This window comes from Atheta coriaria, unplaced genomic scaffold (genome assembly GCF_025399875.1).
Source record: "Atheta coriaria isolate IRGN ID8LTWV9N9 unplaced genomic scaffold, Caltech_Dcor_3.1 hic_scaffold_6_pilon, whole genome shotgun sequence".
NCBI lineage: Eukaryota > Metazoa > Arthropoda > Insecta > Coleoptera > Staphylinidae > Dalotia > Dalotia coriaria.
Window position 1 is genome coordinate 13,021,290 of NW_027045448.1, and position 24,385 is coordinate 13,045,674.

Here is a 24,385-nt window from a genome sequence, read left to right on the forward strand (position 1 = left end):
AATTATTTTTATTAAAAAATATATAAAACTTTAATTTATTTCATCGCAGCGCCATCTGGTGTTAAATAGTGGCGAAAAAATGTATTGATTTCTTTATTTTCAAGAGTTTAGCAAGGATTTCTCCCCTAGTTAAAATTGATTCATGCAGGATTGCGTGGGTAGAATAAGCGAGGGTGGCATACAGATGGCACCAGCGTAAATCCTGCGTAAAACTGGCGGACTATTGATTTTCCCTTTTTGCGTGCGCGACTCCCGCGAGCATGAGTCGCGGCCGTACGGTCTGAATCATGCGCCCCCGCCACACGCTACACGCCGTCCACGTCCACCCACACCAATTCACACCCCAACAAACCGAAACTTTCCCGAGCGCCGCGAACAACTCGTAGTTTAGTCACGCCAACTTTCACGCGGCCAAAACGCGCCCACATCAGTAAAACAACTGCAAACGTCGAAATAAATCCACATTGCAAATCGGTGCATTTCCCTAACACGGAAAAATCAAAGCCGATCAACTTGGTCAAATAAGTTTTGCGGAAACGCGGAAACCGCACAAGGTGTAATTGCGTTCGGTATCAGCCAGTGTGTGGGTGAATACGTGGGTGGATGTATTTGTATTCGGGCGCGCGCGACTCGCCACGAATCGAACTCGTAAGCCATGTGCCGTAATAAATGACGTCAGAAGCGCCGCGGCGCTCACTTCGGCCATGATGTCCGGACTCGTTCTCGCCGCTTCGATTTTCCGCCGCCGTCGTCGCGCGTAAACCCGCCAGCGAAGTTCTCGGTGTCGTGGTGCGCTCCGCGCGCGTTCTCCGATCGCCACCGGGCGGAGGTGGCCTCGCGGTGTGAGACTGTGCTGATGATGATGATGATAATGTGTAGCCGCTCGCCCTTCGTTCGTGTTGTGCGCGTCGTCGCGATGGCCGCCGCCGCCGCCGCCGCCACCGCCGCCAGCACGTAAGCCGCAAAGCCGACACCTTCGGCAGCAGCCGCCAACGTGCACCACCACCACGACCACCACCCCCACGGCGGCGCGCGCCACCGCCATCGCGGCATCAGCGCGCAGCGGACCACCATGGTAGGCATGGCGAACATGGAGGAGCACGAACGGAAGGTGATCATGGAGTTCTGCCACTTGCTGGAGAAGTCCAAGCAGCTCTTCAATGGACTTCGGTATGAAAATCATCAAAAAATTAAAATTTACGTTGAAAATCAAATAAAAAATAAAAAGTTTGTTATTATTTTGATTTTGTTTGATGTTCTCGTATCTACGGTAGTAAAATACTCGTGGGTTTTATTTATTCACGGCCGACACGAATATTTCACGTGCTGGCACGCAAGTCAAAGACCCAAGCAGTTTCGACAGCAACACGTTTATACAATTAACAAGCACGTGCGCTTACAATCAATCAAAACTTCACTTTTCTTTAATTCCTTAGTTTTGTATTAATTCAAGCGTTTTTTGAGTTTTGAAAGAAAAAATATTGAATTTTCTGCGTGTGTTTGTCAGGGATCTGCCCCAGTATGGCCACAAGCAGTGGCAGGCGTACTTCGGCCGAACTTTCGATATTTACACGAAACTCTGGAAGTTTCAACAGCAGCACCGACAAATATTGGACACCAAGTACGGACTCAAACGTTGGCAGATCGGTGAGATCGCCTCCAAGATCGGACAGCTCTACTATCACTACTAGTAAGTTTAACATTCAACCAATTCAATCAAAACCTCTACAATTCAATATTTTCCATTGTAGTTTACGAACGAGTGAAACAAATTACTTAAATGAAGCGTACTCGTTCTACGCTGCAATCCGAGGCCGAGCTTATTATTCGCGCGCTGCAAAGGAGGACAGGTACCTGCAATAAATCACACATTATTCCCGAGATGAAATTTTCTCTTTAGAAAATCGTATCTCTGGAATAATCTGCGACGAAATTTGTGCATCCTTCCGTACCAGCGTACTAATTACCACCCTTTTTCGGTATGCCGGCGTCCTAGGTCCGAGCTGATGGTGAAAAAGCTGCGCTACTATGCGCGCTTCATCGTCGTCTGCCTGCTGCTGCGCCGCATGAAGTTAGTTAGAGAGTTAATAATAGAATTAGACAGACATATCTCCGACTATACGAGCACCTACGAGCCGGACGACCAGATCGAGTGGAGTTTGGTCCTCGAAGAGATCAAAGGCTTCATCACGGCCGACTCGTTAGTGTCGGTGTTGCACGCCGATACCAATCCGATCGTGCTCTCGCATAGGTAACTAAAACGAACATAACCAAATTTGTGAGCAGATAATAAACACATCATTGGTTTGGTTTTAGGTTAAGTCCATTGACAACACCACCCGTAGAGAAATCACAGTATATGACGCTCACACTTCAGGAGATTCTTATTGTGGGTAGCTCATCGGAGCAGGTTAAGTTCTCCGAGTTGACGATGGATATGTTCAGAATGATACAGACCTTGGAGAGGGAACCTCAAGAGGATTATAATCACATTTATGATGCAAGTCCTGCACCCGGGAGGGCACCATATGGTGTACCTGGTAGTAAAGGGTATGTTTCGTTTTTCTAACCTCAAAATTTTTCTATTTTTGGTTGTTTTTGTTATAGATATATAGAAAATGGTGAAAGACCACGTAGGGAGAACCCGCATAAATATTTGTTGTATAAACCAACGCTGAGTCAGGTGTTGGTGTTCCTCGCTAGTGGTTTCAAGGAATTGCCCACCAACGGTGCCCTACTGCTCTACCTGTCTGCTGACGGCTGCTTCTCGACTACGAAACATCCCGAAGACAGTATGTTGTTTGTTTTTTAGTGTTTTTAAGGTTAAATTTGAACATAACCTAATTTAATCTCTATTTTTGTAGTGGGTTATGATCTGGGAGGTGTGCTGACAAGCGCGAAGCGCGACAACGAGCACAAGAAGTCAAAGGAGACGCACTGTCTGTACCCGGGCGACCTGTATCCGTTCACACGTCGGCCGCTCTTTGTTATTGTTGACTCTGATAATAGTTTCGTTTTCCAACACATCCCGCGGTACTTTGGCCAGCCGCTGGTGACGCTGATGTCGCCACAGGACACGCCGCCCGCTTTCCAAGGTAGAAAACGTTTTATTTTTATTTTTTGCGTTTTTGTGTTTTTTGTGTTGTTGTATGGTTGATTGAAAGAAGATTTGATTAACTGATGATATTGTGACATTGATGTGATATTTTTAGATCAACAACACAATGGTTCGTTGTTCACGTTGTTTTTGCACTCGCCCTTAACTGCCTTCTGCTACTGCTGCAACCTGACGAGCATTCCGATTCACCACTGGGAGCGGTGTCAGAGCTTTGTCGATCGCTTCGTCACGGAGGCGTCGCGCCTCTTCACGCGTTCGCGCGTCGGTGAGTACGATGAAGGTAGGTGCGGCGATGTGGTGGTTCCTCTTCTATCTGATCTCTCAACTTTTCTCTACATGTACACTTTCTTGCTCTTGATGTTGTCACACTCACACACATACACATTCAGATCATATACATAAAAATGATTCAAACATGGAACCACTGCTCCCGCATCTATTTGTTTTTGGTTTTTAAAGTTTTTTGAATGTTTATTGATTTTTTTTGTTGTATGGGTAGAACCATCGTATTTGCAATTCTTCGGCGACGACTTCCTGCGCCTCCTGCTGCTGCGCTACGTGTTCTGTGATGTGGTGCTGCACCTGCACCGCGGTTTCAAGGGCCGCCAGTACCGTCCCCGCTGCCAGCCGCCGCTGCCCGAGGCCGAGCTGCTGGAGCACCCATCCCTCCAGCACCTCGTGCTCGACCTGGCCGCCCACCTCGAGGTGCGCTCCCACTTCCTGGACACCAACGAGATGGACTGATCCAGGGCCGCGTCCTCATGGCCGTTTGGAATCCGGGCGACGACCCATGAGGATGGACGGCTCATGACCCGCCGCCGCGCACCGCCGCCCCGCCTGCTGCTGCTGATGCTCGTGTGGGCGCTCGCCGTCTCGCACCGCCATCATCGCCGCCACCGCCACCGCCGCTGCATGACTCCCGCAATCCCCTCATCAGCCGCCATCGACGTCATCTTTTATTCTAAGGTTAAGGCTACTCTATCGAATCTATCGTATTTTTGGACGCCTTTTCTTCAGACTTCTGCCATAAGTATAATGAGATATCGTAAGGTGATATTATTATAGCTCAAATTTAACGTTTAACTTGCCGTGGACGTGGGTCGTGAGACGTCAAAATGGACGACAAACACACAAACACACATTGACACCTTACAAAAAAACAAACATGAAAAACATAACAAAACAAGCATTCTACAAAACAAAACCAAGCGAATCTTGTTTTGTAGCTTAAATTACAATAAATAAACTAAGCACACACACTCACAATGATGACATATGATGGAAGATGGAAGAAAACCTAAGAAAATCTTTAACATTCACATTTCTAACGCGCACCTGATATATAAATATAGCTAACAAACATAAACTATAATACAAAATATTTACCTAATCAGAGTTACGACATTCGAGACACGTTCGTTCGTTAGTCGGAGAGTTGATACCCAATTCATTTCGAGCAGAAACTCTTGTACAGTGTGAACAAAATTTGCAAATTGCATCCAACCACACACACCGAGCGGCGGCCATCGGCAATCATCACCAAATTATAAATTAAATTAAAAAAAAAAACACAAACGAAAATCTAGTCGTAGCAAAGTCGTCGGGAGTGAGACAAAAACCATGACAATACTATACGCAACATTGTGTTCATTACGACGATTTTTAAACATTGTGAAATTTCCACTCACGAGTATTACCATCTCAAGAAGCGAGCGGGAAATTTCCGATAGGAAACCAAAGAGAACAAAAAAACAATGCAAAACAAATTATTAAACGATACACGTATTCACCCATTAAAATTATATCATTATCGATAAGGATGCTTGTAGACGTAGGCGTGCAAAACGAAATCTATGATATACTACTCGAAATTAAATTCGTTGGGACAGTGTGAGTTTCAAAATGGCGCGTGTCGGTGTCATGGTCGCCGCTCGGCGCGCTCTCTATTCGATACTCTTAATTAATCAAATAACTTTTAGTGAAGATGAAACAAATATAGCTTTACATATTGAAGTAATGTATAAATATTCAAAGTTGATAGCAAAACATCTCACATCTCCACACTAAGATTCATCCTGCTGCGCAAAAAACAAAAAAAAATCAATGAAAAACATTTAAATTTATTTCAGTTGATTTAAATTTAAATGTTTTCATTTGATGAGCACTTAAATACCTTGAAACTCTAAATATTCCATGCTACACACGACGAATTCTTGACTTTATATAATGACGATGCGAAAAACATATAAATGCAAAGAAAATGAATAAAGAATATACGTTATAAGTAAACTTATACATACACTATACATACATATACATATAGGTAATTAATTAAATTATTAAATTAGGTTATTAACAAATTTAAAGAAGAAGAAGAAGGCAAAACGCGTGTTTCAGCAACAAAACTACGAAACTCATCATCGCTCGTATCTTTTTGATAATTGTAGTTGATTTCGAAAGTTGCACGTTTATAACCTCAAAATTCTGCGCAAACGATATTAAAAAATGGTTAACATGTAAAGATTTGGAGGTTATGATGTTTTCGTGCGAAATTGTTTATGAAAAAAACAACAAGAATATAATAAAACAATTGATTCCATATCGTGGTGAATAATCTTTACATTTATTGTAATAAATTGATGACAGTGGAAATCAAAGGATATGATTTGCAGTAGGCAACCAAATATGCACCTAAGAAACTAAATGCACTTGTTTGCATTACAATTTTGTTTGTTATTTGTGGAAAATTGTTAGCTCAAAACACTTGGCGAGATTTCCACCGCGTCTAGATAATGATTATGATGTTTTTGATGATTTTGATTTGATTTGATTTGTTTCTGACGATTCGTGAACCTCTAAATACTTATATCTAGCTGATAAAGAGTTTAACGCGTAAGTACATTGTAAATATTAAAATAACAATATGACTATTAATTAATTATAAACAAAAAATATCCTCGTTATTATTATATATAAATATTAATATTAATGAATTTCAATTACAAATAATGATACCAAAAACATTCATTCACGAATTCGTTCTCATTTCAAGTTGAATTTTTGAAAAAAGATAAAAATTTAAACTAAAAACGACAAAAGCAAATCGCAGAGAACAAGAAAACTTAAACTCGAACAGCTTATGGTGAGAGAAAATGAATAAACAATTTATATTAGGCAAAAATTGTCATTTTATGAAATTATTTGTTTATGATTTTTAAATTAATGTAAATTTATTTGTCTTGCTGTACCCTAACCTTATTTGTGGTCTATTTATGTAATTTATGTATGAATTATCTCAATGTATGAAGAATTGTATTATTATTTGTGTATTTAGAGAGTGGTTTACGGTGAAGATTTTGTTTAAAACTTGAGAAACGTGAGCAGAAATACAAGTGGATTTGTACATTAGAAACTCTAACATTCAAAAATACAAACACACAAACAAAACAAACAAAAAAAAACGTAAAAAATGTACACATAAGTAGGTTTTCTAACTGATTCTATGACGATTGAAATTTGATTGTTTGATAATTAGCTTCAATGAAGATGATGAAAAAATAAAATTAAAATAAATAACGATGCATCTCCATTTATTAATGTGCCAGTTATATTTCCCATTAATTATTCATCTTTTTTATTATTTTACAAATTACTTTACTATAGTTGCAAATAAGAAGTTTGCTGCAAAGTAAAATGATGAATAAATAATAAATTTGTATTTTATTTGTTTGTTTACGTCTCTATCATGAGGTGCAAGTTGTGTGAACGCGACACAAGATATTTGCATCGCATGGAATCGCGTGATCTCACGCGGCATGCACACACTCCAACAAACAACATCTGATAACACACAAAACTTGCTGCGAGAGTTCCGCCTGAATTTAGTGCAAATAAGTGCATCGTAGCGACATCTACAGTCACATTATAGAGTTATGTACATATAGATAAGCAATGCGGCACGCGGCCTTGCTGCGCATGCTGAACAAATACATAATGCACCCAAAGACTTTAGTTATTCTCTTGTTTGTTTTTTAACTACTTACAAACTATAAATATCATTCCTTCTAATAAAGACTCTTTAAATGGTGCATCTAAATAAGTAATTTTCTAATTGTGATTAATTCACAAATAATTATAAACAATTAATAGACAATTTCGTAAAACATTATAAATTGTTTTTAGTGTTTTATTTATAATTGTATATTATAATAAACAATGCGCTTAGGAACAGAATATTCTAAATATTTATACAAGTCTTTACATGTTGTTTACACTTGTTTTGGGTTTTTACCTTCTTTATCTCTTGTTACCTGAATACACGCCGGCACGCGTGTTTTCGTTGTGCAGACCTTGTAAATGCAACAATAGTAACAATAACAAATCATATTTAATGCAAATAACTGCATCCAAGAGACATCTAGCGCCACTTTCTAGAGTTATGTATAAATTACGCAATGCTATGCGTTCCCTCAGTCTTATGTTTTATTATATTGTTACGTTAACTATTTAAATAGATACTAACAAACTATAAATTTTAATTTAATGCAAATATACATTTTTAATAAAATGCTGCAACTAATTAAGTAATTATTTTGTTGGAGTGAATACTACAGCAGTTATTATAATCAATTAAATGATTATATTGTTATATGTACTTAGTTTAAACCTCATTTATTTATACAATAGCCTAGGTATATTGAAAAGTACGCTTGCCACTAAAATATTGAGAATGTTTGTATATTGGTTTGTTATTGTTTTTTTTGTCATGTGTATATCTTCTTTATCTTCCGTTTGCAACGCACGTAGCGGTTCCAGTATGCACAGCACACTCACCGATGCAAAGAAATATTTAATGCTAATAAGTACATGGTAGCGACATCTACAGTCACTTCATAGAGTTACATATAGATAAGTTAAATGCGGCACGCGGCCTTGCGTTGGATGAACAAACAAACTATTCATCCAAAAACTTTTCTTATTATTCTCTTATTTAACTGATTCATTATTTTACTATTTGCAAACTATAAATATCATTTTGTCAAATATTCAATATTAAATGGTGTTTCTAAATAAGTAATTTGGAATTGTGATTAATTCACAAATTATTATAAACAATCAAAAGACAATTTCGCAAAACATTATAAACAGTACTGTTTGCACTGTTTAAGTTAAAATATAATATTATATTAGACAGTGCGCTTAGAAATAGAATATTCTGATTATTTGTACAAGTTGTTGCTTGTTGTTCATTTATATCAGGTTTATATCTCTTATTACCTGTGTTCGTAGACGCGAGAATACACACCGACACGCGTGTTTTCGTTGTGCAGACCTTGCAAATTCACCGACACTAACAATAACAAATCATATTTAATGCAAATAACTACATCCTAGCGACATCTAGCGTCACGTCTAGAATTATATATAAAATACACAATAGTATGCGTGCGCTCGGCCTTATGATTTATTATATTATTAAATTAACTATTAATTTAGATAATAACAAAGTATAGGTCTTAAATATGCCCAAATATACATTCTCAAGCCAATCCGGCAAATAATTAGGTAATTATTTTGTCGAAGTGAATATTACAGCAACATCTGTAATTAAATGACAATTTTGTTACTCTTGTGTCATTAAACTTTATTTATTCATAAAATAGACTATATATACAGAAAAGTGATACTAGAATATTGAGAATGTTTGTATTTTGCTTTGTTATTGTTTTTTGTCATGTTTCTATCTTCTTTATCTTATATTTGCTACGCACGTAGCGGTTGCAGTATACACAGCACGCAAATCTTCGTTGTGCAGACCTTGAACATGTTTGAACATGCAATGAAATAATATTTAATGCAAATAACTGCATCCTAGCGACATCTACGCTCACCTCATAGAGTTATATGCAAAGATAAGTATGTAACACGAAGTATACTTCGTGGTATGTAACATGATGCGCGTGAACGCACAGGGACACAGTGCACTCACTACCACCAACAATTAACTTTATTCACACTACTTAAGCCCGATTTGATAATATCCCCAACAAATACAAATAAAACATCCCATTATTTTGTATAATTTATATTTCTTTTTTATTAAATCATTCTTCATAAAGGATCCTGAATGTAAATGTAATGGATGTATCGTGTAATGCTGCGTGTGTCGAAGAGTTCTCCCACAAAAACCAGGAAAACGTTCCGCTTGTATAATCGATGTACGAAATTCTTGCCACTAGATGATGATGATTGTTTCCAATTGCCTTTCCGCACGTCTACGTTAGTCTTGATTGTTTATTTCGTACGCTCCGAATCACAATAAGTTTGAATTCCGTGCATATTGTAAACTGTGAGGTAATACCATGTACAATTCAATTCAATTCAATCAGTGTGTTCAAACGAAACGTTCGGCATCGGTACGTTCAGTTCTTTTGGTTTCAGTTGTGTTGAGAGTGTGTTTGGTTGTATACAGTAAATCAAGGGGACAAATAATCCACAATCCAACAACAATCGCGTTATAAGTACATTATAAACTCTCTTGATATTTTATACATTCAACAAATAATTCATCGTGTTGGATAAATGGCGCAGTGTTAAATGCTAGAAATTCATATCGTAAATCATTCTCCTATAGTTAATTGATTTCGTTTTGTGTTCTTTGTTTTGCGTTTACATTTATAAATTTAGTCACATGCGTCGGCCATTCTTGCCGATTCACAATCGCGGACAAAATGGCCGTCGTTATATAATAATTGGATATGCCTGAGAGCCAATGTGCAAATATGTCTGTTTGTATACATGAAATATAACATTCTTCATTCGTTACCTTCTTCTTATCATCACCCCATTCAATAATATAATTTTTTACATGTTTCGTTAATTGTTTTGCTTGTTTTTGTTAACTGTAATTTAGTTAGTACGTTCACTAATAGTAGTAATAAATCGAATATTAAAACACACACACAGTTTTTCATCGTCGTCAGTTTGCAAAGTTTTATGTTTTCTTTTTTTTTTTAGTTTCCAGTTAGTTATTAATGCTCTAATCACACCGAACTAACACAGTCTTATAATGAGCAGTTGCCAAAAGTTAAACTTTTCATTCATCCGCCTTCACATGTCAGGAAAAGTTACAAACAAAAACAAAAATCACATGAAAGAGGATAATGTAAAATAATTATTCATGCACCCTCAGCAAATCAACAAACAAGTAAATTCATCTACAAAAAAATAATAAATAATTGTTTGTTGCGCTGATGAGGGTGCAGTTAACAGAGTGCAGAGTTAAAAAATAAAATTAAATAAAAAATCAATACATATCGTCGTATTATATGCACATAATTAATAAACATTTAAAATCAACAATATTTTATGAATTATATAAGTCACCTTACTGCATTTGCATTTACTCCACTTATGGCCATGTGGCGCTATCATTTTCATTTTTAGTTAAATCGCCAAAAATAGTTTACAAGCACAAAGAGTTAAAGTTAAAATTTACAGCCCATCGAGCAGAGGAGGTGCGCGCTAAGACTACGAAATCTCATCCCAAAATAATTTACTTTGGTCGTTTTTTTTTTTAAATCTGGAAGCCTGGAGGTTCGACTCGGGTACGAATCGGGTGCAACTTGACTTGAGCTCGTCCCATCTCCATTACAATCATCATACAATTACAAGTACATTAACTGCTTAATTAAAGCTGACACGCACATTGCACGTTCGCAGATCGAGTGCTCTAGACACTCTAGAGTAAACTCATCTAGAGAATCGAGGACTCCTAGCGTTAATTAAAATCAAGAATCATCGAAAGTTAAAAACTATGTTAAAATAAGCGATTTTCTTTTGTGTTTCTGGCATTGGACGTTTGTTAGTGTATAGCGCCACATGTTCCACGCCCCGGCCCCGCTCTCCTGAGTATAAAACAAGTCTACTCACGCCGCCCCCGTCACACCGATTATGTTAAAATAGAAAAGGGTCCTCTTTGAATATCGTAGAGAATAACAACAGATAACATATAGAGTTGTACACACACTAAACTTTTAAATCATCCCGCCCATCGTCTTGCGTCAGTCATAAGTACGCTTCGATATAAGTCACGCGAAGCTCACTTGCACTCAGTCGGCGTAGCGCGAGTGCCAACACCTTCCCTATACGGATATCTCGTAGTTCATGTCATACACACTGTTCCGATCGGGCGTGGACGGCCGGCCCTGATGCACGCCTCCGCCGCTCGTCACGCCCGCGCCCGCTGCGCTCAACTCCACCGTATCGGTCATCTCAAGCGCGCGCACGAACGACATTGGCCGTCGTCGTGCGTCCGCTGCGATCGTGGGCGTGCTGGCGGCCATTTGCGCAGCGCGCCGATGCACCTGTGGAGATTGCGGTGGCGGTTGCTGTGGATACACCGACACACCACCGCGTAACGCCGGATGATAGGATCGTGGTGCGCCATAACCAACTCCACCGCCGCCACCACCACCTGCTTGCTGTGTAGGACTAGTAGGATTAGAGCGATAAAAGTCCGGATGCTGTGCGGTTGGTGGCGGATATCCAGGCGAAGTATCCTTCCACATATAAACGCCACGCTGCGGAGAATTAGCCAACTCACGAATATTATCCACGGTGTTGTTCGTGCGCGGATGTTGATGCGCGGCAAGATCCATCTGTCGAGCGAGTTCCCCTTCGGACATGAAACGTCGTTGTGGACTGCCACCATACACAGCCATGGGGGCAGGTGGTGGGCGTTGGCAGGTAGCCGCCGGCTGGAAGTCATAGTATGGCGCGCCCATACCGCCACCCATTCCGCCCGGCATCCCAGAGGCGTGGTTGGAGGGCACGCCTATGAAGTCGGGCCGACGTGGCTGCGTGGGGGTGCTGGGATTAGATCTGCGGAGAGGAAGCAACTACATTTCTAGCAAATAGCGACACAGAATCAGGTAAAAGCTCCGCGCCTGCAGTCACGACCACCTAGAAAAGCATCAAACTTACTCTGAGACGCACAACGAGGAGAGCATGTTTACCTCTGTGTATTATTATTTTTCAGCGAGCGGATTATTACAGCACCTACCTTCTGACAGGGCTGGACATGGCAATCGGAGTGGGTACGCCTAGACTCTTGATTCGCTGCTGCATAGTTGGCGAGGGACGTTGTGGACCAAGACTATCCGGTGTACCACTACGATTGGCATCCATTCCACGCGGTCGCGGATGTGGACTGTGACGGGCATACTGCATGCGCTGCTGTTGTGGCGGTGGCGGGTGTCGCGGCGACTCCCCATCTACGGGTGGTAGGAAGAAATTATTCTTAGAGCCATGTCTCTGTAAAGGGGGGGTGGGCTCACAGTCTTGCGATTGCGACGCGGATGGTTCCAAATCCAAGTCCATTCCGTCTCTTCCAGGTGACAACTACAAATCACAAAAAAATTACAAAAATTTAAAATTTTTGGAAAAAAAAATTAATTTTACCTTATTATACGCATTTGAATTGAGACTCCGCACGCCATTACTGTTATCCATATAAGTCTTCACCTGACTATCATTTGTGATGGTCGCAATCGGGCCATGGAGGGCATGATTCTTCACGACGTATTTTTTCGCCCGCATCAAGCTGCAAAACACACAATCAACTCGTTGAGTTCAGCTCAACTTCCGCTGACGTTTACAAAACATATTTATACAACCATGTTATTGCAACTTCTTGTTAACTTGTTAACTCATTAAACTCAACGCCACGAAGAGACTACACATCCTGGACGAATAAAAACAAACAATCATTGAGTCAAAGTTAACATTAACCAATTATGCGTCGCGATTGTAATAAAATAATCAAATAATCAGCTACAATAATTTACCTGGGAAACTGCGGTCCGAACTGCGTGTAACAGCAGTTATTCCAGCATCCCCTTGAGAACGGATTGAATCCGCCCTTAAATTTCCCCGTCACTTGCTCGTTGGTCGTGCGCCCTCGGGACACCAACACCATGTGAAATGCTGTCAAACCGAATATCGGTATGGCTAACAGTGTTACCAACCCCATCAATACCATACTGATTATTTATTAAGGAAATTTCAATAAAAATAAAAATTAATTCATCTTTTTTTTTGTTTGTTTGTGAAAAAGGATACGCGACGATTGGTTCAACATCAGTGAGTCTATCTTTCTTCTGTAGGACGAAGATTAAACTCAGTGAGAATATGCTGATCATGTGCAGACTCAGCGAAATCAAAAAGAAGAAAAAGAAGCGATAGTTTCTCCTCCCGATGCAATTGTTTACCCACGGGCAGTGATGATCAAATGTCTGTAAAATGAACGCATACGTAATGTTAGAAGTGATTTCCCCGAATTAACGTCGACAAATGTTTATCATTGCGCCGGCGTGGCGATTAATTTCTCCGTATACACATGTTTTCGGCCGGAGACTTGCAGTCGGCACGGATTGAGTCAATATTTATTCGTGCGAGGCCTTGATTATGCTCTGGCAACTAAAAATACTAGAGCAGCGCGACATGAAACAAGTGTTTTCTAAGATGATTCACGCCATTCTTATCTAAATTTCTCTCGTTGTTCAAGGTTGTGATATTAACATAACCGTAATTTACGTAAACTAACCTAACTTTTTTTTCTTATGTTAACTTAGGTTATAATTCTTACCTCAATACAATGATTGCAAACACTACAATGTGAACATCTTGGTGGTCGATAAAATTTACAAGTAACACACCATTTCATCCGCACGGTTATACCATTGATGTCCACATTACGATACAACGGCGCCCTGAAGTCATCCTCGCGATCTTCATCAGGTGGCGCTAAAAATAAACGCACTTATTAACACTGCTTTCACTCTGCAGCAGCAGGAAAAATCAAAGAAGATGATGGCCCAGAGCACTTGATGAACATCCACTTATATAAATATAAATCTAAATATAAACACGGCGAGATGAATGGAAGCATGTGCTTCCCTCTCATTACCCTTCGGGATGACGCCGGGATCCATGAAGGTGGCGAGTGTGAAGTTGGCGAGCACAAAGAATGTGATGACGCCCTGACATGCTGGCACCCAGGGGTAGTTGTGGATGTAGTACTCGGCACTAAAACAAGAATGATGTGAGCACGCGCTCGATGGCACCAAAGGTGAACGCGATGGCACTCACGGGAAGTAGAAGAACGACGATGTGGCGACGAGCAGCAGGATCCACGCGAACGTCGCCGGGATGTAGCGCGTCTTCACGTCGCACTTGGGCATGCTGGCGGAGGTGGCGACACGCGGGCGCGTGCTGGTGCAGGTCTAGCAGGAGGCGGCGCGAAACCGTGCGCGTATTCCCATGCAGGTCAACATGGCTGCAGGGGCGAGCGCGACCAAGAGCGGAGACTATTCGGAGGCGAACTGAGCCAGAGACGTGCAGCGCGCGAGCGAGCCACAGCCAGTTTGACAACTGGTCAATGTCAAAGATGATTCCGGATGATCCATTCTATCCATCCTCCAAATCAGAATAAATGTTTGTATGACCCAACAAGTGTAATGAATCGCTAAGGAAAAAGTGTTAAGTTTACGACTAATCATCAATAACGGTTGTAACTATAGAGATTTGTTCATTTGTTTTGAAGAAACATACACAAGTCATGGTAATTCAGATCATATACAACAAGTGTTTAAATTAATTTTTTTTAAATACATCTACACACAAAAACGTAAATTGGGTAAAAGTATCTGTTGAATTGGTTAATTTAATGGTTTTATCTAATAGCTACTAAAACATTTGTGGGATTTTACATTAATTAATAATATTCATGCTTAAGTTTATGTGATCATATACATAAACACTAAATGTCATTATTTCTTGAACATCAACCAATCACAGCGAAGTGCAACGAATCGCAACCGTCACTGCAACAGCTTCGGAAGCCCTCAACTCAAATTTACTTATAATTACTAATTAACTGTAGTAACGCGATAACAGAGTGATTGTGTTTTAAACAAAGTCTTTACACCACTCGAAAATGAACATACCGAGGTTTAAAACAGCCAAATCGCTGAAAAAGGCAGCGCAAACAACGTCAACAGAGAATCTAGGTTAGTCTGCGCGCTACTTTTAACGTTTTTTACTAGTGCCGTTCGTTTTAAATGCTCAAAACAATTGAAAATGTTCCTCGATAGTTGTGATAATTGTGAAAATATTGCAGATGATGAAGAGAGCAGTCAGGAGAAATTAATTAAAGGACTTCGAAGTGCAAACTCTCAACTGACAGAAGACAACAGAAAGAAGACAATTCTGCTTGGCCAGAAAATGAAGGAAATACATGATAACATAAACATGATTAACAAACTCACATTGGAATTACAATGGTGGAAAAATCGCAGCAATGAGTGTACTGTAGCTGTGAAAGCCTTGCATGCAAAATATGTGATGTTATCTGAGGATTTTGTGAACATTGTTGTTCAGAGTACTATGCCAGGTATGAATAATTTTATTCCTCTTTTATTATTTTTATATTAATTTAATTGAATAGGTCACTTTGATGTGGAGTATCTTGTACCAAAAGAAACACCTGTAGACAGATCAGTTTCTTTTAACACACCAAATGTCCAACAAACTCGCGCTGTCAAGCCGATGATTAGCGGTCACACGATTCACAACCCAGTTATAAACTTACCACGAGTTTCTCCGGAACAATTAGAGCGTTTGAGTAATCAAGTAAGACTGGGAACAACTGAAGAACTTCCAGAAACTGAAGAGGACGAAAATGTCGATGATTATGCTAACGAAAATGAAAATTTAGAGGAAATTGCACAGGATGATGAAGCAGAAGAAGTTCAAAATGAAGAAAATGGAGATTTGTCTGAACCAGAGGCTAATATTTCACCAGAGGAGATTGATTCAACCAATTATGCACAAACTAATGCAAGACTTGATATTATCATGGAGGAAACAGGTACAGACACACTGATAGATGCAACAATACCACAAGTGGTGAGTTTTAATCTTTAAAATTATATAAATATTTACATTTTTATTAATTTTAGACAAGATCAGTGGTATCCAATTCAAATAGTTTATCAACGATAGCGCCACAGGTTCCCAGCACATCCAGAGCTGACCCCAGCACCTCGCAGTCGTCGCTTGTACTTGAAGACAGTTTGCTTACTGATATATCAAATACAGTCAGCCAGGGACACGTAACGGTGAGTCGCGGTAGACCGCGAAAGCGACCGAATGTTACCTTTGTCCCCGAAGCGGACGACACTGCCCCGGACGAAACGATTGAGGCTACATTGAATGTAGAGCTTTCAAATACAGTGTTTGTTACTGGTCTCGGTGCTTCAACTTCAACGCCGGCGAATGAGGTGCCTGTGGTGAAACGGCAACGCACCAGGCGGAGAATTTCAGGAGTTGAGAATCATAACGATGGTGATTCGTTGGCTCGCTTGGGGTAATTTTTAAATTAAATAATAATCAATAAATATTGTGTGTTTGATGTTATAATTTGAATATGATTCAGGGGTTCACAAATGAAGCGGTGTTCAGTTGTGTTGAAACGTATTGCGGCACCGAAGAGAAAATCGTTGAGTCCAAGGAAGAGTCCAATTGAGACTGATACGCTGGCTACAACCTGCAATACTAATTTGAATAGTATGAGTCCTTCAACACTTGAAAATTTATCATCGTAAGTTTCGTAATTAATTCAAGGTTATGTTGACATTAATTTATTTATTTATTTGTTCGTTGATTTCAGGCCTAAAGGACGTCCGAAAAGAAAGGCGAAACCCACTAACTTGAAGGAGAAAAATTTGAAAGGGTATATACAACACTATTTGTGTTTTTGTGTTTATGAATATAAATTATTGTTTTTAATATTTCTTTTCAGAAAAATGCGTAGGAAGGCGGACGCTTCTACAAAACGTCGATGATTAGTATCTGGTAGTTTATAAACAGCACATTTTTATATTGTGGTGATTGCATTGTTTGGATACGTTTTAGTAAATATTTTTGATTGCATGGATAGCTAGCGTTTATTTTCTCATTTGTTATGATATTCAGAATTTGTGTACAAATGTAAATGCTTGTAAATCAAGTTTGAAGTACATACTAGAAAATTAATGATGTAAATGCTAGGAAAGACAATGAAACTGTTTTTATTGTGAATTGTTACGGATAATGATTATAAATAAAGACTGATCTTTAAAAGAGAGGCACCTAGAAACATGCTTATTTTTTGTGCACGAACAAGAGCAAAAGTGTGAAAAGGGACTCAGGCACGTCTGAACGTGGTCAAACTAATTGTTATTTACTTTCTTATTCAGTATTTCTTCATGAAACAATCAAATTTCAATCGAAACGACCTAGTTGGTTAGGATCAGTACGCGAATTGACAATGAAATGTAAGATATTTGTTTTAGTGCTCTCACTTATTTGTGCGTTGGATTGTTTGTGCAATTCAGAAAAGTTGTTTGTTACAATCATAATGCACATTGAGATGAATGTAAAAACTGCATTAGTTCAAAAATTTAACCTAGATGGCGCTACAATGCACTATTTGCAATAAATTTCTCGCTGATGATTCTTCGTGAATTTATCAACACGTGTTTGTTACTTTCAATCAGTGTCAGTGAGCACAGTTCGTGACGGTGTGAGTTATCGTGGTTTATGTGTTCAACCATTTATGTGGTAAATCCGAGCAACTACTTTTAAATTTCTAAGCCTACTTGTTTAAGGTTAGTGTTCACAGTGTTGTGATCTCACGTGTTGCCTGCCGTGTGCCTAAAATACTCTAATCTCATGTGCGTAATCATGGATCACAAGAAAAAATCGAATCTTCCTGTGCTACTGAATCATTCTGAGCTCCAGAAGTTACGCACCGACGCTGGTTCTTGCGTGGAAGTGAAAACATGTGCGCATCATATCACACTTCATCCGTTTCACCTCTCAAATATAGCCAACTCAATCAAAGAGATTCTAAATGAAAGAGTGGCTAAATATTCGGCTGAGTAAGTCACCTATTTACTATTTTTATATTGGCATAGTTTCTAATATTGACTGATTATTTCTAATTCAGATTCGGCGGTATTTTGCTTGGTTTTGAAAACATCAAAATATTTGGATCTAAAGCACCAATGTATGATGACATGTGCTTTATGCATCAGAAAATTGAAGCTGATTTCTATATATTCAAGCCAACAATTGGATGTAGATTAAATGGTGTGATCATTAAGAAGAGTCAGGATCATATTGGTTGTTTGGTGCATAAGTTGTTTAATATTTCTTTGCCAAAACCAGAGGGTGATGACAATTGGTTGGGTTTCAAGGCACAAATTGGTCAGGAAGTGCAGTTTCAAGTCAGTTTTATGAATTTGGATGCAAGATTACCCTATATTAAAGGAGTATTATTGTAAGTATTAAAGAATAATAAAAGTTTAACTTAATAAATAACAATATTTTTAGAACAATAATATCAGAAGATAGTGGAATAAGCACAAGTGATGAAACAGCTCACCCTAAAAAGAAGAAATCGAAAAAATCCACTAAAGATAAAGTAGATGGCTCACAACCAGAAGCTGAATCAGTAAAAAAGAAGAAACTGAAAAAGAAGAAAACACTTCCAGAAGAAGATATACTAAACATTATCTTTGATGCACCAGAAAAGAAAAAGAAGTCCAAAAAAGACAAGAAATCAAAATCAGAAGTTCCAGAAGATCAGAATAACATAGACCAGATTGAAGACCTGAAAGGTAAATACCTAGAACAATTAAATATCTTAAAAGAACTTACTCACATTGATGAAACAAATGTAACAGCTCAACCTAAACAGAAAAAATCAAAAAGAACAAAACAAAACCTGAAAATGATGAAGGATTAGTTGAACAAGATGAAAATGAGACTAAACCAAAGAAAAAAGAGAAAAAATCGAAGAAGGAGAAGAAAATAAAAGAGAAAACAGAAGTGAAAGAACGAGATTTATTAGATGAATCATTACCTGATCTTAATTTGGATGCATTGTTTGAAGATGGTTCAATTAGTATGCAGAAAGACACTGACAATGACACCAAATTCAGCCAGAGTATTATACTACCCGCCGATCCTGACATGGATGAAATTCTGAAAGATATTCCAAAGAAAAAAGCGAAAAAGGATAAAAAGTCACCATCCAAGAAGAGGAAATTGGAGGAAGTTGATGATGAACAAGTGACAGACTCATCAATAAGGAAAAAGAAGAAAAAACACAGTACCTAACTCATAGGTACCCTTATTGCAATTACCTGCTTTGTATTTTGTACGTTGATTTTGGTTCTGTAGACATTTAAGTTAATTTGTGATCACATTCATCATTATAATATGTTACTTTAATTGTGTATAGAAGTAAACATGTTGTTTACTTTAAATGATTTGATTCTTTATGGTAACGGCCAAGGTAGGCCGGAAAAATCCACCGGGCCACCAAGTCCAGCATCCGCTTCGAGGAGACTCATGATGACCGCCATTGCTGCTTCATCATTACCATCTGACGAAGGGTTGTTGGTTGGTGATTCGCGTACGGCGTCTTCCATCATACCAATAACACGACTTTCGGACGCTGGTAAGGTCACCACACTTCCACCTTTGTTACAATTGAAGAAATTTGACAATTTGTATAAATAGTTTATAATATAAAAGCAAATAATTTAATATACAGCGGTGTTTACCTGGTTCGGAAAGATTTGTCAAAGAAATGTTGTTTTGAACGTGGTGGTTGTTAAATTGTGAATCTTGCGGTTGATAATTTGATATCATTTGATTTTGATCAGATGTGGACATTCCTGGACATGGGACACTTGTAGATATTTGCGACTGAAACAATAACACAAACATATAAACTATTTATTGTGATTTAATTGTAAAAATTTACCTCGTTAGCTTGTAAATTCTGTAAACTCGATTCCGGTTCGGAATTTGGTGAACTTTCCTCTGGAGTATCACCTTCCTGCCTTTGTGAACTCTGTGTATCCAAAACTTGTTCCGCAACATGCCTGCCAATATTACTAGCTTCCACATGATCATGAATAATCCTCTGTATCTCTTTTCCCGAATTCTGCGTGAAAAATTCAAAATTCTCGCGGATATTCTCCGTTCTCTCACCGGTACTCTCCACAGTTCGCAAATCAGTCAGAATCAAACTATTCTTAGCAATAACACATTCAATTTCTTTCGTCCATGGATTTTTAAACGCTTTCCATTCACTTTGTAGGCGCACAAAACCATCGTCTTTAGTTCTAAACCGATATATTTTTGTATTAACCCGTTCGTTATTTTGCAGCGCAGTTTTGTGATATTCGGATAAAGTCTGAATGTCATCATTGTGATAATATTCATACATACTGGTTCCGAGGAGTTCCTGAGGCAGGAATCCCAGTACCAAAGTAGCGCGTTGATCAACAAATAGAAACTTGCCGTCGAGCGCATGACGAGAGATAAATTGTACGTTTTTAACATTCGGGCGTACTTGAGTCGACGGTGCAACAGTTGATATTTTTGGTAGTATACGACCGACAGCCACAAGACACGATAGATTAAACGAGTCGCCTTCACCTTCGTGTTCTTCTACGCCGATTTTTGCTGGTGCCCAAGACTTTAAGTAACCAGTGCATTGGATTACGTTGAACTTTTTATCTGGGTAATCAACACGTTAAAACACATTACAAGTAAGTTTTATTATTTAGTAAAAGTATATTTGTGTATTTACCTGAACTTTGTTTGTTTTTACGTCGATGACAACCCGTAGTGGTATCAGCTTCTTCTTTTACCTGCGCTGATATCTTACATTTCATACGACAGAAAAACGAACGTCTTGCGCCGGGACACATTCGCGACACACCCGGTGGTAAATCAGTTTTTACTGGCAACATAGCTATACACAATAAAAACCATGAATAGAATAGAATGCTTAATTGAGTTTTATTACACTCGTAATTATAGCTTACTTTTAGCGTCGATTAAACGCTCGCGCGGATTTAAATCGGACGAAGAAAGTTGTTCTTTCACTTTGGCGACGTCCTTCGGATGCAGAATGTCGAACATGCTTTGTCCTAAAAGGTCACCCTAGAAATAAACTCATCATATATTATTTTAACACATTATATTTAATTTTATTGCAATATTCTACCTGTGAGTAGTTTAAAACTTTCGAAACTGATTCAGAAACGTATAAAATTCGTCCGCGATCACAGCCAACAACAAACAGGAATCCATCTGCAGCCTATATGAAAAAATGCAGTTGTACTACGCGTAAAATAAACAACATTTATAAATTCAATCGATTTATAAACATTACGTCATGGAAATCAATTGAAATAACGGTACTTTTTACCAAGGCGTAATTTACTTAAGTATAATGTGTTTATTTACCTGTAAAATCAAATGTTTCAATTCTTGATCGGATAAAAACGAAGGTTTGTAATGTCCTTCAGTGTAGGAATTAACAGCACCCCTAATAGTCTTGAGGTGTTGCACAGCCATCCGCAAAACTGTCAATTTATCTAATTTTCGTGACATTGCATGACACATTGGTACAATTGAAGATAATTCCGTGATATAGGTGTTCATTTTATCCCGACGACGTTTTTCAATCTCACTGTGATTCTGCCTGGTTAAAAATTAAACATTTATCAATAAAAACTAACGGTTTATGAAAAATCATAAAAATTATTATTAAACGATATACTTTCGTTTTTTTTTATGAAAAAATGTTGTTCTAATTCATATTACGATTAATCCCGTTCGAATGTGTCGTGAAATGACCTAGAAATATTTCATTCTCGAGTTAATGCATTCGCGAATTTATTTTCTCTACGCGACCTTGGCGCTTGACTGCGAATTATGCAGGGCTTCTAAATCTATTACTATTACTTCACGCGCGGAGTTCCCAACACACACATTCGAAAGTATTACCGTAATATTATTATCTATGGCGTAATTTTATGCATGCCTTATTTGAAAATGTCTCGGCGCAGAATAATTGATTCAACTTACTTTTTGTTTTCGTCAACACTTTTGCTGGTTTTCATGTTACCACTGGCGTCGTCTTCAAAATCATTCGGATCACTATAAATAATATTTATATAGAATTCATGTTTTATTGTAGTACAAATTGTATGTTTCTTTGTCAATGCAGAAAATTTATTTGGAATTCGTACAAATGTCCATCTTGACAAGTTACGCGTATCGAAAGGGTTGAATGTTACGTTTGTGGCGGTAATTACTTCGGCGTTTCGCACCTTTGACGCGTTTGAAGCACGGGGCTTCTTAGTTTCTAAGATTACATCTGCGTTGCTCTAAGGAGTCGCAAGTCTCGAAGCAATTAACGCAACAAACATCATAGATTCAATTATTACATCATATTTTTCTCAATATTTGATTAATTTTAATATTTTTAAAAATTACTTACTTGTAAGATGATTTTCTTTTCCTGCTCACGGGATTTTGAAGATTATGCACATCGGAAATTGTGCTTTCAATTGTATCCAAGTCCGTGGCTTGTTGATCATTCTGATACAAACTTGAAGAACAAGGATGTCTGTAAATTATCCAAAATTAAATAAAAACACAACCAACGCCATCTGTATTACAATAGTTTTGAAATTAAAATTAAAAACATTACTTACTCGACCATACTTGATAATTCATAATAACTCGCTTGATAGCTCGGCTGATGCGGTTGAATATTCTGTACGGTGACAGGCTTGAGTTCTTCGAGCGTCATGTAGTCCCTGCGCTCGTCGGCGTTCACCTGCAGCAATCGCGAGTACGGCAACTCCTGAACTGAGAAGTTGCGCGCCACCATCGCGCGTTTTTCCTCCGCGAGACAATCAACAGCTATCTAATACTCTAATGCTATTATGGGTGCGCTCGCCGATACGCTATGCTTTCTATGTGGAACACATCGATGAATATCTTGTAATAAAATGTGCGCCTCGAGAGCGGTGTACCTGTTGACCTTATCGTCGCGAAATCGCGCGCGCGTTTATTCCTTCTGCGGGCACACGCCGGCGTCGGAGTCACCCTGGAGAGCGGTATGACGCGCACAGTTTGCAACTATTTCATTGGTGGAAAATCTGCCAATCGGGAGGGAAATTGTGAGAAATAAATAAAATACCAACGGTTGCAATAAGTTTATTTAATAAACTGATATATTTATTCATAATTCTTAATTTTAATAACTTAATTAAACATTTTATATACCAAAGAGTGAGAATTTGAGATAGGTATTTAAATATTTATTTGTAAATTTAATTTTTTTTTGTTATGAAAATTTTTATAAGGGGTTTAGTTGATGAGAAAATCTAAACGATGTCAAATTTTATTTTATTTTCACATGTACAGATTATTTGCGCATAGGATTATGCCGTACGCTTGAATGAATCTGTGCAACCGACAGTTATTAGCAACGTGCCCACCCTATTTCATATTATATTCATTGCATTGTTACTTCATAACGTAACGCCACAACCAGTCATATTCATAACAATTATGCCAATTGCACAATTACCTACGCAAGACATTTACAACCCTAATTGTAGTTCAATTTCTATACATGTATCAAACACAGATGTGTATATCACTAATTTAAGGGATGTCCATTTCACTTTAAAAAAAGTAAAACATTCTTTTCAGCTGTTTCAATATTTAATCAATATTTTCATGATGTTTTCTTTTCATTCTTAACCTGCATGCTAAAATGCAATTAATAGTCTATAGTTTAAAAAAAAAATGCGATTGTGTAATTGTCACAGCGTAGCGTGTCGCTAGTAGCAACCCTTCGTTATCGACGGGGGTGCGAGATCAAGTCGCCGGACCCAGGTGGACCCTTCGACGCGCCGTGTCATCGCGCTCATTGCGAACGTTGCTTTGTAGATTGCGATTGTAACGCAGCGAGATTTCTTAGAAATCATCGCTTTTCGCAGCGCTGTCGAAGACGAGTCCTCAGGTGGCACTATCGTGTTACATTAATTTACTCATAGTCGGAAGGTAGTTGCAGACAAAAACTCGTTAGGTGAGTGTGAGTGAAACTGTGAGGAAAACTGTGATTGCGCAACGGATATTTTTTTATGTTATTTTATTAGTTGTTTGATGAATTCTGTTATGTTGGTGAAAATAATAGCGTGTTTTGCTTATGTCATGTGCTTTGAGTTGTTTTTTTTTTATTTGTGAAAAATTTGTGAAGGGTTTTAATCGTTTCAATCGTTGCTACGGATTGCATAAAGCCGTGTATCCAATTAGTGTTTTTTTTTCGCGTGTCAA

At 38.6% G+C, this 24,385-nt stretch overlaps 5 protein-coding genes and 1 long non-coding RNA gene across 12 annotated transcripts; 4 read left to right on the forward strand and 2 right to left on the reverse strand.

The window, feature by feature from the left end:
- The first annotated feature begins 307 nt into the window (after positions 1–307).
- On the forward strand, positions 308–6,697 carry LOC135794170 (protein SCAI). Of its 2 annotated transcripts, none has more exons than XM_065305349.1 (9): positions 308–1,170; positions 1,508–1,690; positions 1,752–1,850; positions 1,997–2,251; positions 2,317–2,550; positions 2,608–2,792; positions 2,865–3,095; positions 3,213–3,398; positions 3,618–6,697. In XM_065305349.1, exons 1-9 carry the CDS (start codon positions 1,073–1,075, stop codon positions 3,860–3,862), a joined length of 1,716 nt encoding a protein of 571 aa, XP_065161421.1. In that variant the 5' UTR covers positions 308–1,072; the 3' UTR covers positions 3,863–6,697. The 2 variants fall into 2 exon arrangements, with proteins under 2 accessions (XP_065161421.1, XP_065161422.1); XM_065305350.1 differs by having other exon boundaries at positions 3,213–3,383.
- A 3,697-nt stretch (positions 6,698–10,394) lies between these two features.
- Zdhhc8 (zinc finger DHHC-type containing 8) lies at positions 10,395–14,504 on the reverse strand. Of its 3 annotated transcripts, XM_065304467.1 has the most exons (9): positions 14,270–14,503; positions 14,088–14,206; positions 13,767–13,924; positions 13,241–13,413; positions 12,967–13,161; positions 12,581–12,722; positions 12,457–12,520; positions 12,183–12,393; positions 10,395–12,001 (listed from the first exon to the last, which is right to left on the reverse strand). In XM_065304467.1, the coding sequence occupies exons 1-9, from the start codon at positions 14,359–14,361 to the stop codon at positions 11,263–11,265; spliced, it is 1,893 nt and encodes a 630-aa protein (XP_065160539.1). In that variant the 5' UTR covers positions 14,362–14,503; the 3' UTR covers positions 10,395–11,262. The 3 variants fall into 3 exon arrangements, with proteins under 3 accessions (XP_065160539.1, XP_065160538.1, XP_065160537.1); XM_065304466.1 differs by having other exon boundaries at positions 10,395–11,989; positions 12,183–12,520; positions 14,270–14,504; XM_065304465.1 differs by having other exon boundaries at positions 12,183–12,520; positions 14,270–14,502.
- A 163-nt stretch (positions 14,505–14,667) lies between these two features.
- LOC135793481 (uncharacterized) lies at positions 14,668–17,306 on the forward strand. 2 transcript variants are annotated; one of them, XM_065304468.1, is made up of 7 exons: positions 14,668–15,189; positions 15,300–15,572; positions 15,627–16,087; positions 16,141–16,547; positions 16,617–16,781; positions 16,851–16,913; positions 16,983–17,306. In XM_065304468.1, exons 1-7 carry the CDS (start codon positions 15,117–15,119, stop codon positions 17,023–17,025), a joined length of 1,485 nt encoding a protein of 494 aa, XP_065160540.1. In that variant the 5' UTR covers positions 14,668–15,116; the 3' UTR covers positions 17,026–17,306. The 2 variants fall into 2 exon arrangements, with proteins under 2 accessions (XP_065160540.1, XP_065160541.1); XM_065304469.1 differs by having other exon boundaries at positions 15,627–16,084.
- Positions 17,307–17,618: 312 nt separating this feature from the next.
- On the forward strand, positions 17,619–19,968 carry Polr1F (RNA polymerase I subunit F). 3 transcript variants are annotated; one of them, XM_065304976.1, is made up of 4 exons: positions 17,619–18,102; positions 18,171–18,503; positions 18,557–18,843; positions 18,910–19,968. In XM_065304976.1, exons 1-4 carry the CDS (start codon positions 17,894–17,896, stop codon positions 18,969–18,971), a joined length of 891 nt encoding a protein of 296 aa, XP_065161048.1. In that variant the 5' UTR covers positions 17,619–17,893; the 3' UTR covers positions 18,972–19,968. The 3 variants fall into 3 exon arrangements, with proteins under 3 accessions (XP_065161048.1, XP_065161047.1, XP_065161046.1); XM_065304975.1 differs by having other exon boundaries at positions 17,619–17,744; positions 17,835–18,102; positions 18,557–19,968; XM_065304974.1 differs by having other exon boundaries at positions 18,557–19,968.
- On the reverse strand, positions 19,359–23,092 carry cyc (basic helix-loop-helix ARNT-like protein cyc). The gene is made up of 10 exons (XM_065304973.1): positions 22,750–23,092; positions 22,533–22,661; positions 22,118–22,189; positions 21,494–21,731; positions 21,252–21,344; positions 21,070–21,187; positions 20,832–20,996; positions 19,998–20,758; positions 19,795–19,939; positions 19,359–19,709 (listed from the first exon to the last, which is right to left on the reverse strand). Exons 1-10 carry the CDS (start codon positions 22,926–22,928, stop codon positions 19,507–19,509), a joined length of 2,103 nt encoding a protein of 700 aa, XP_065161045.1. The 5' UTR covers positions 22,929–23,092; the 3' UTR covers positions 19,359–19,506.
- LOC135793862 (uncharacterized) lies at positions 20,657–21,029 on the forward strand. Its single transcript, XR_010548733.1, has 2 exons — positions 20,657–20,790; positions 20,871–21,029. It is a non-coding gene; the product is annotated as an uncharacterized lncRNA (long non-coding RNA).
- Positions 23,093–24,385: the final 1,293 nt, after the last annotated feature.

What these genes read in the sequence shown, in the direction of transcription:
- LOC135794170 (XM_065305349.1), top strand. Translation starts at nt 1,073, where the DNA reads ATGGTAGGCATGGCGAACATGGAGGAGCACGAACGGAAGGTGATCATG. An exon ending in CAGCTCTTCAATGGACTTCG is followed by an intron (nt 1,171 to 1,507) that starts GTATGAAAATCA and finishes TGTGTTTGTCAG; the next exon opens with GGATCTGCCCCAGTATGGCC. An exon ending in GGTGTACCTGGTAGTAAAGG is followed by an intron (nt 2,551 to 2,607) that starts GTATGTTTCGTT and finishes TTTTTGTTATAG; the next exon opens with ATATATAGAAAATGGTGAAA.
- Zdhhc8 (XM_065304465.1), bottom strand. Translation starts at nt 14,361, where the DNA reads ATGCCCAAGTGCGACGTGAAGACGCGCTACATCCCGGCGACGTTCGCG. An exon ending in TTTGCAATCATTGTATTGAG is followed by an intron (nt 13,414 to 13,766) that starts GTAAGAATTATA and finishes TTCATTTTACAG; the next exon opens with ACATTTGATCATCACTGCCC. An exon ending in ATGTCCAGCCCTGTCAGAAG is followed by an intron (nt 12,002 to 12,182) that starts GTAGGTGCTGTA and finishes TCCTCTCCGCAG; the next exon opens with ATCTAATCCCAGCACCCCCA.
- LOC135793481 (XM_065304468.1), top strand. Translation starts at nt 15,117, where the DNA reads ATGAACATACCGAGGTTTAAAACAGCCAAATCGCTGAAAAAGGCAGCG. An exon ending in GATTCGTTGGCTCGCTTGGG is followed by an intron (nt 16,548 to 16,616) that starts GTAATTTTTAAA and finishes AATATGATTCAG; the next exon opens with GGGTTCACAAATGAAGCGGT. An exon ending in ACACTTGAAAATTTATCATC is followed by an intron (nt 16,782 to 16,850) that starts GTAAGTTTCGTA and finishes CGTTGATTTCAG; the next exon opens with GCCTAAAGGACGTCCGAAAA.
- Polr1F (XM_065304974.1), top strand. Translation starts at nt 17,894, where the DNA reads ATGTGCGTAATCATGGATCACAAGAAAAAATCGAATCTTCCTGTGCTA. An exon ending in GTGGCTAAATATTCGGCTGA is followed by an intron (nt 18,103 to 18,170) that starts GTAAGTCACCTA and finishes TTTCTAATTCAG; the next exon opens with ATTCGGCGGTATTTTGCTTG. An exon ending in TATATTAAAGGAGTATTATT is followed by an intron (nt 18,504 to 18,556) that starts GTAAGTATTAAA and finishes CAATATTTTTAG; the next exon opens with AACAATAATATCAGAAGATA.
- cyc (XM_065304973.1), bottom strand. Translation starts at nt 22,928, where the DNA reads ATGGTGGCGCGCAACTTCTCAGTTCAGGAGTTGCCGTACTCGCGATTG. An exon ending in AAAAGAAAATCATCTTACAA is followed by an intron (nt 22,190 to 22,532) that starts GTAAGTAATTTT and finishes TATTATTTATAG; the next exon opens with TGATCCGAATGATTTTGAAG. An exon ending in AGAATTTACAAGCTAACGAG is followed by an intron (nt 19,940 to 19,997) that starts GTAAATTTTTAC and finishes TTATTGTTTCAG; the next exon opens with TCGCAAATATCTACAAGTGT.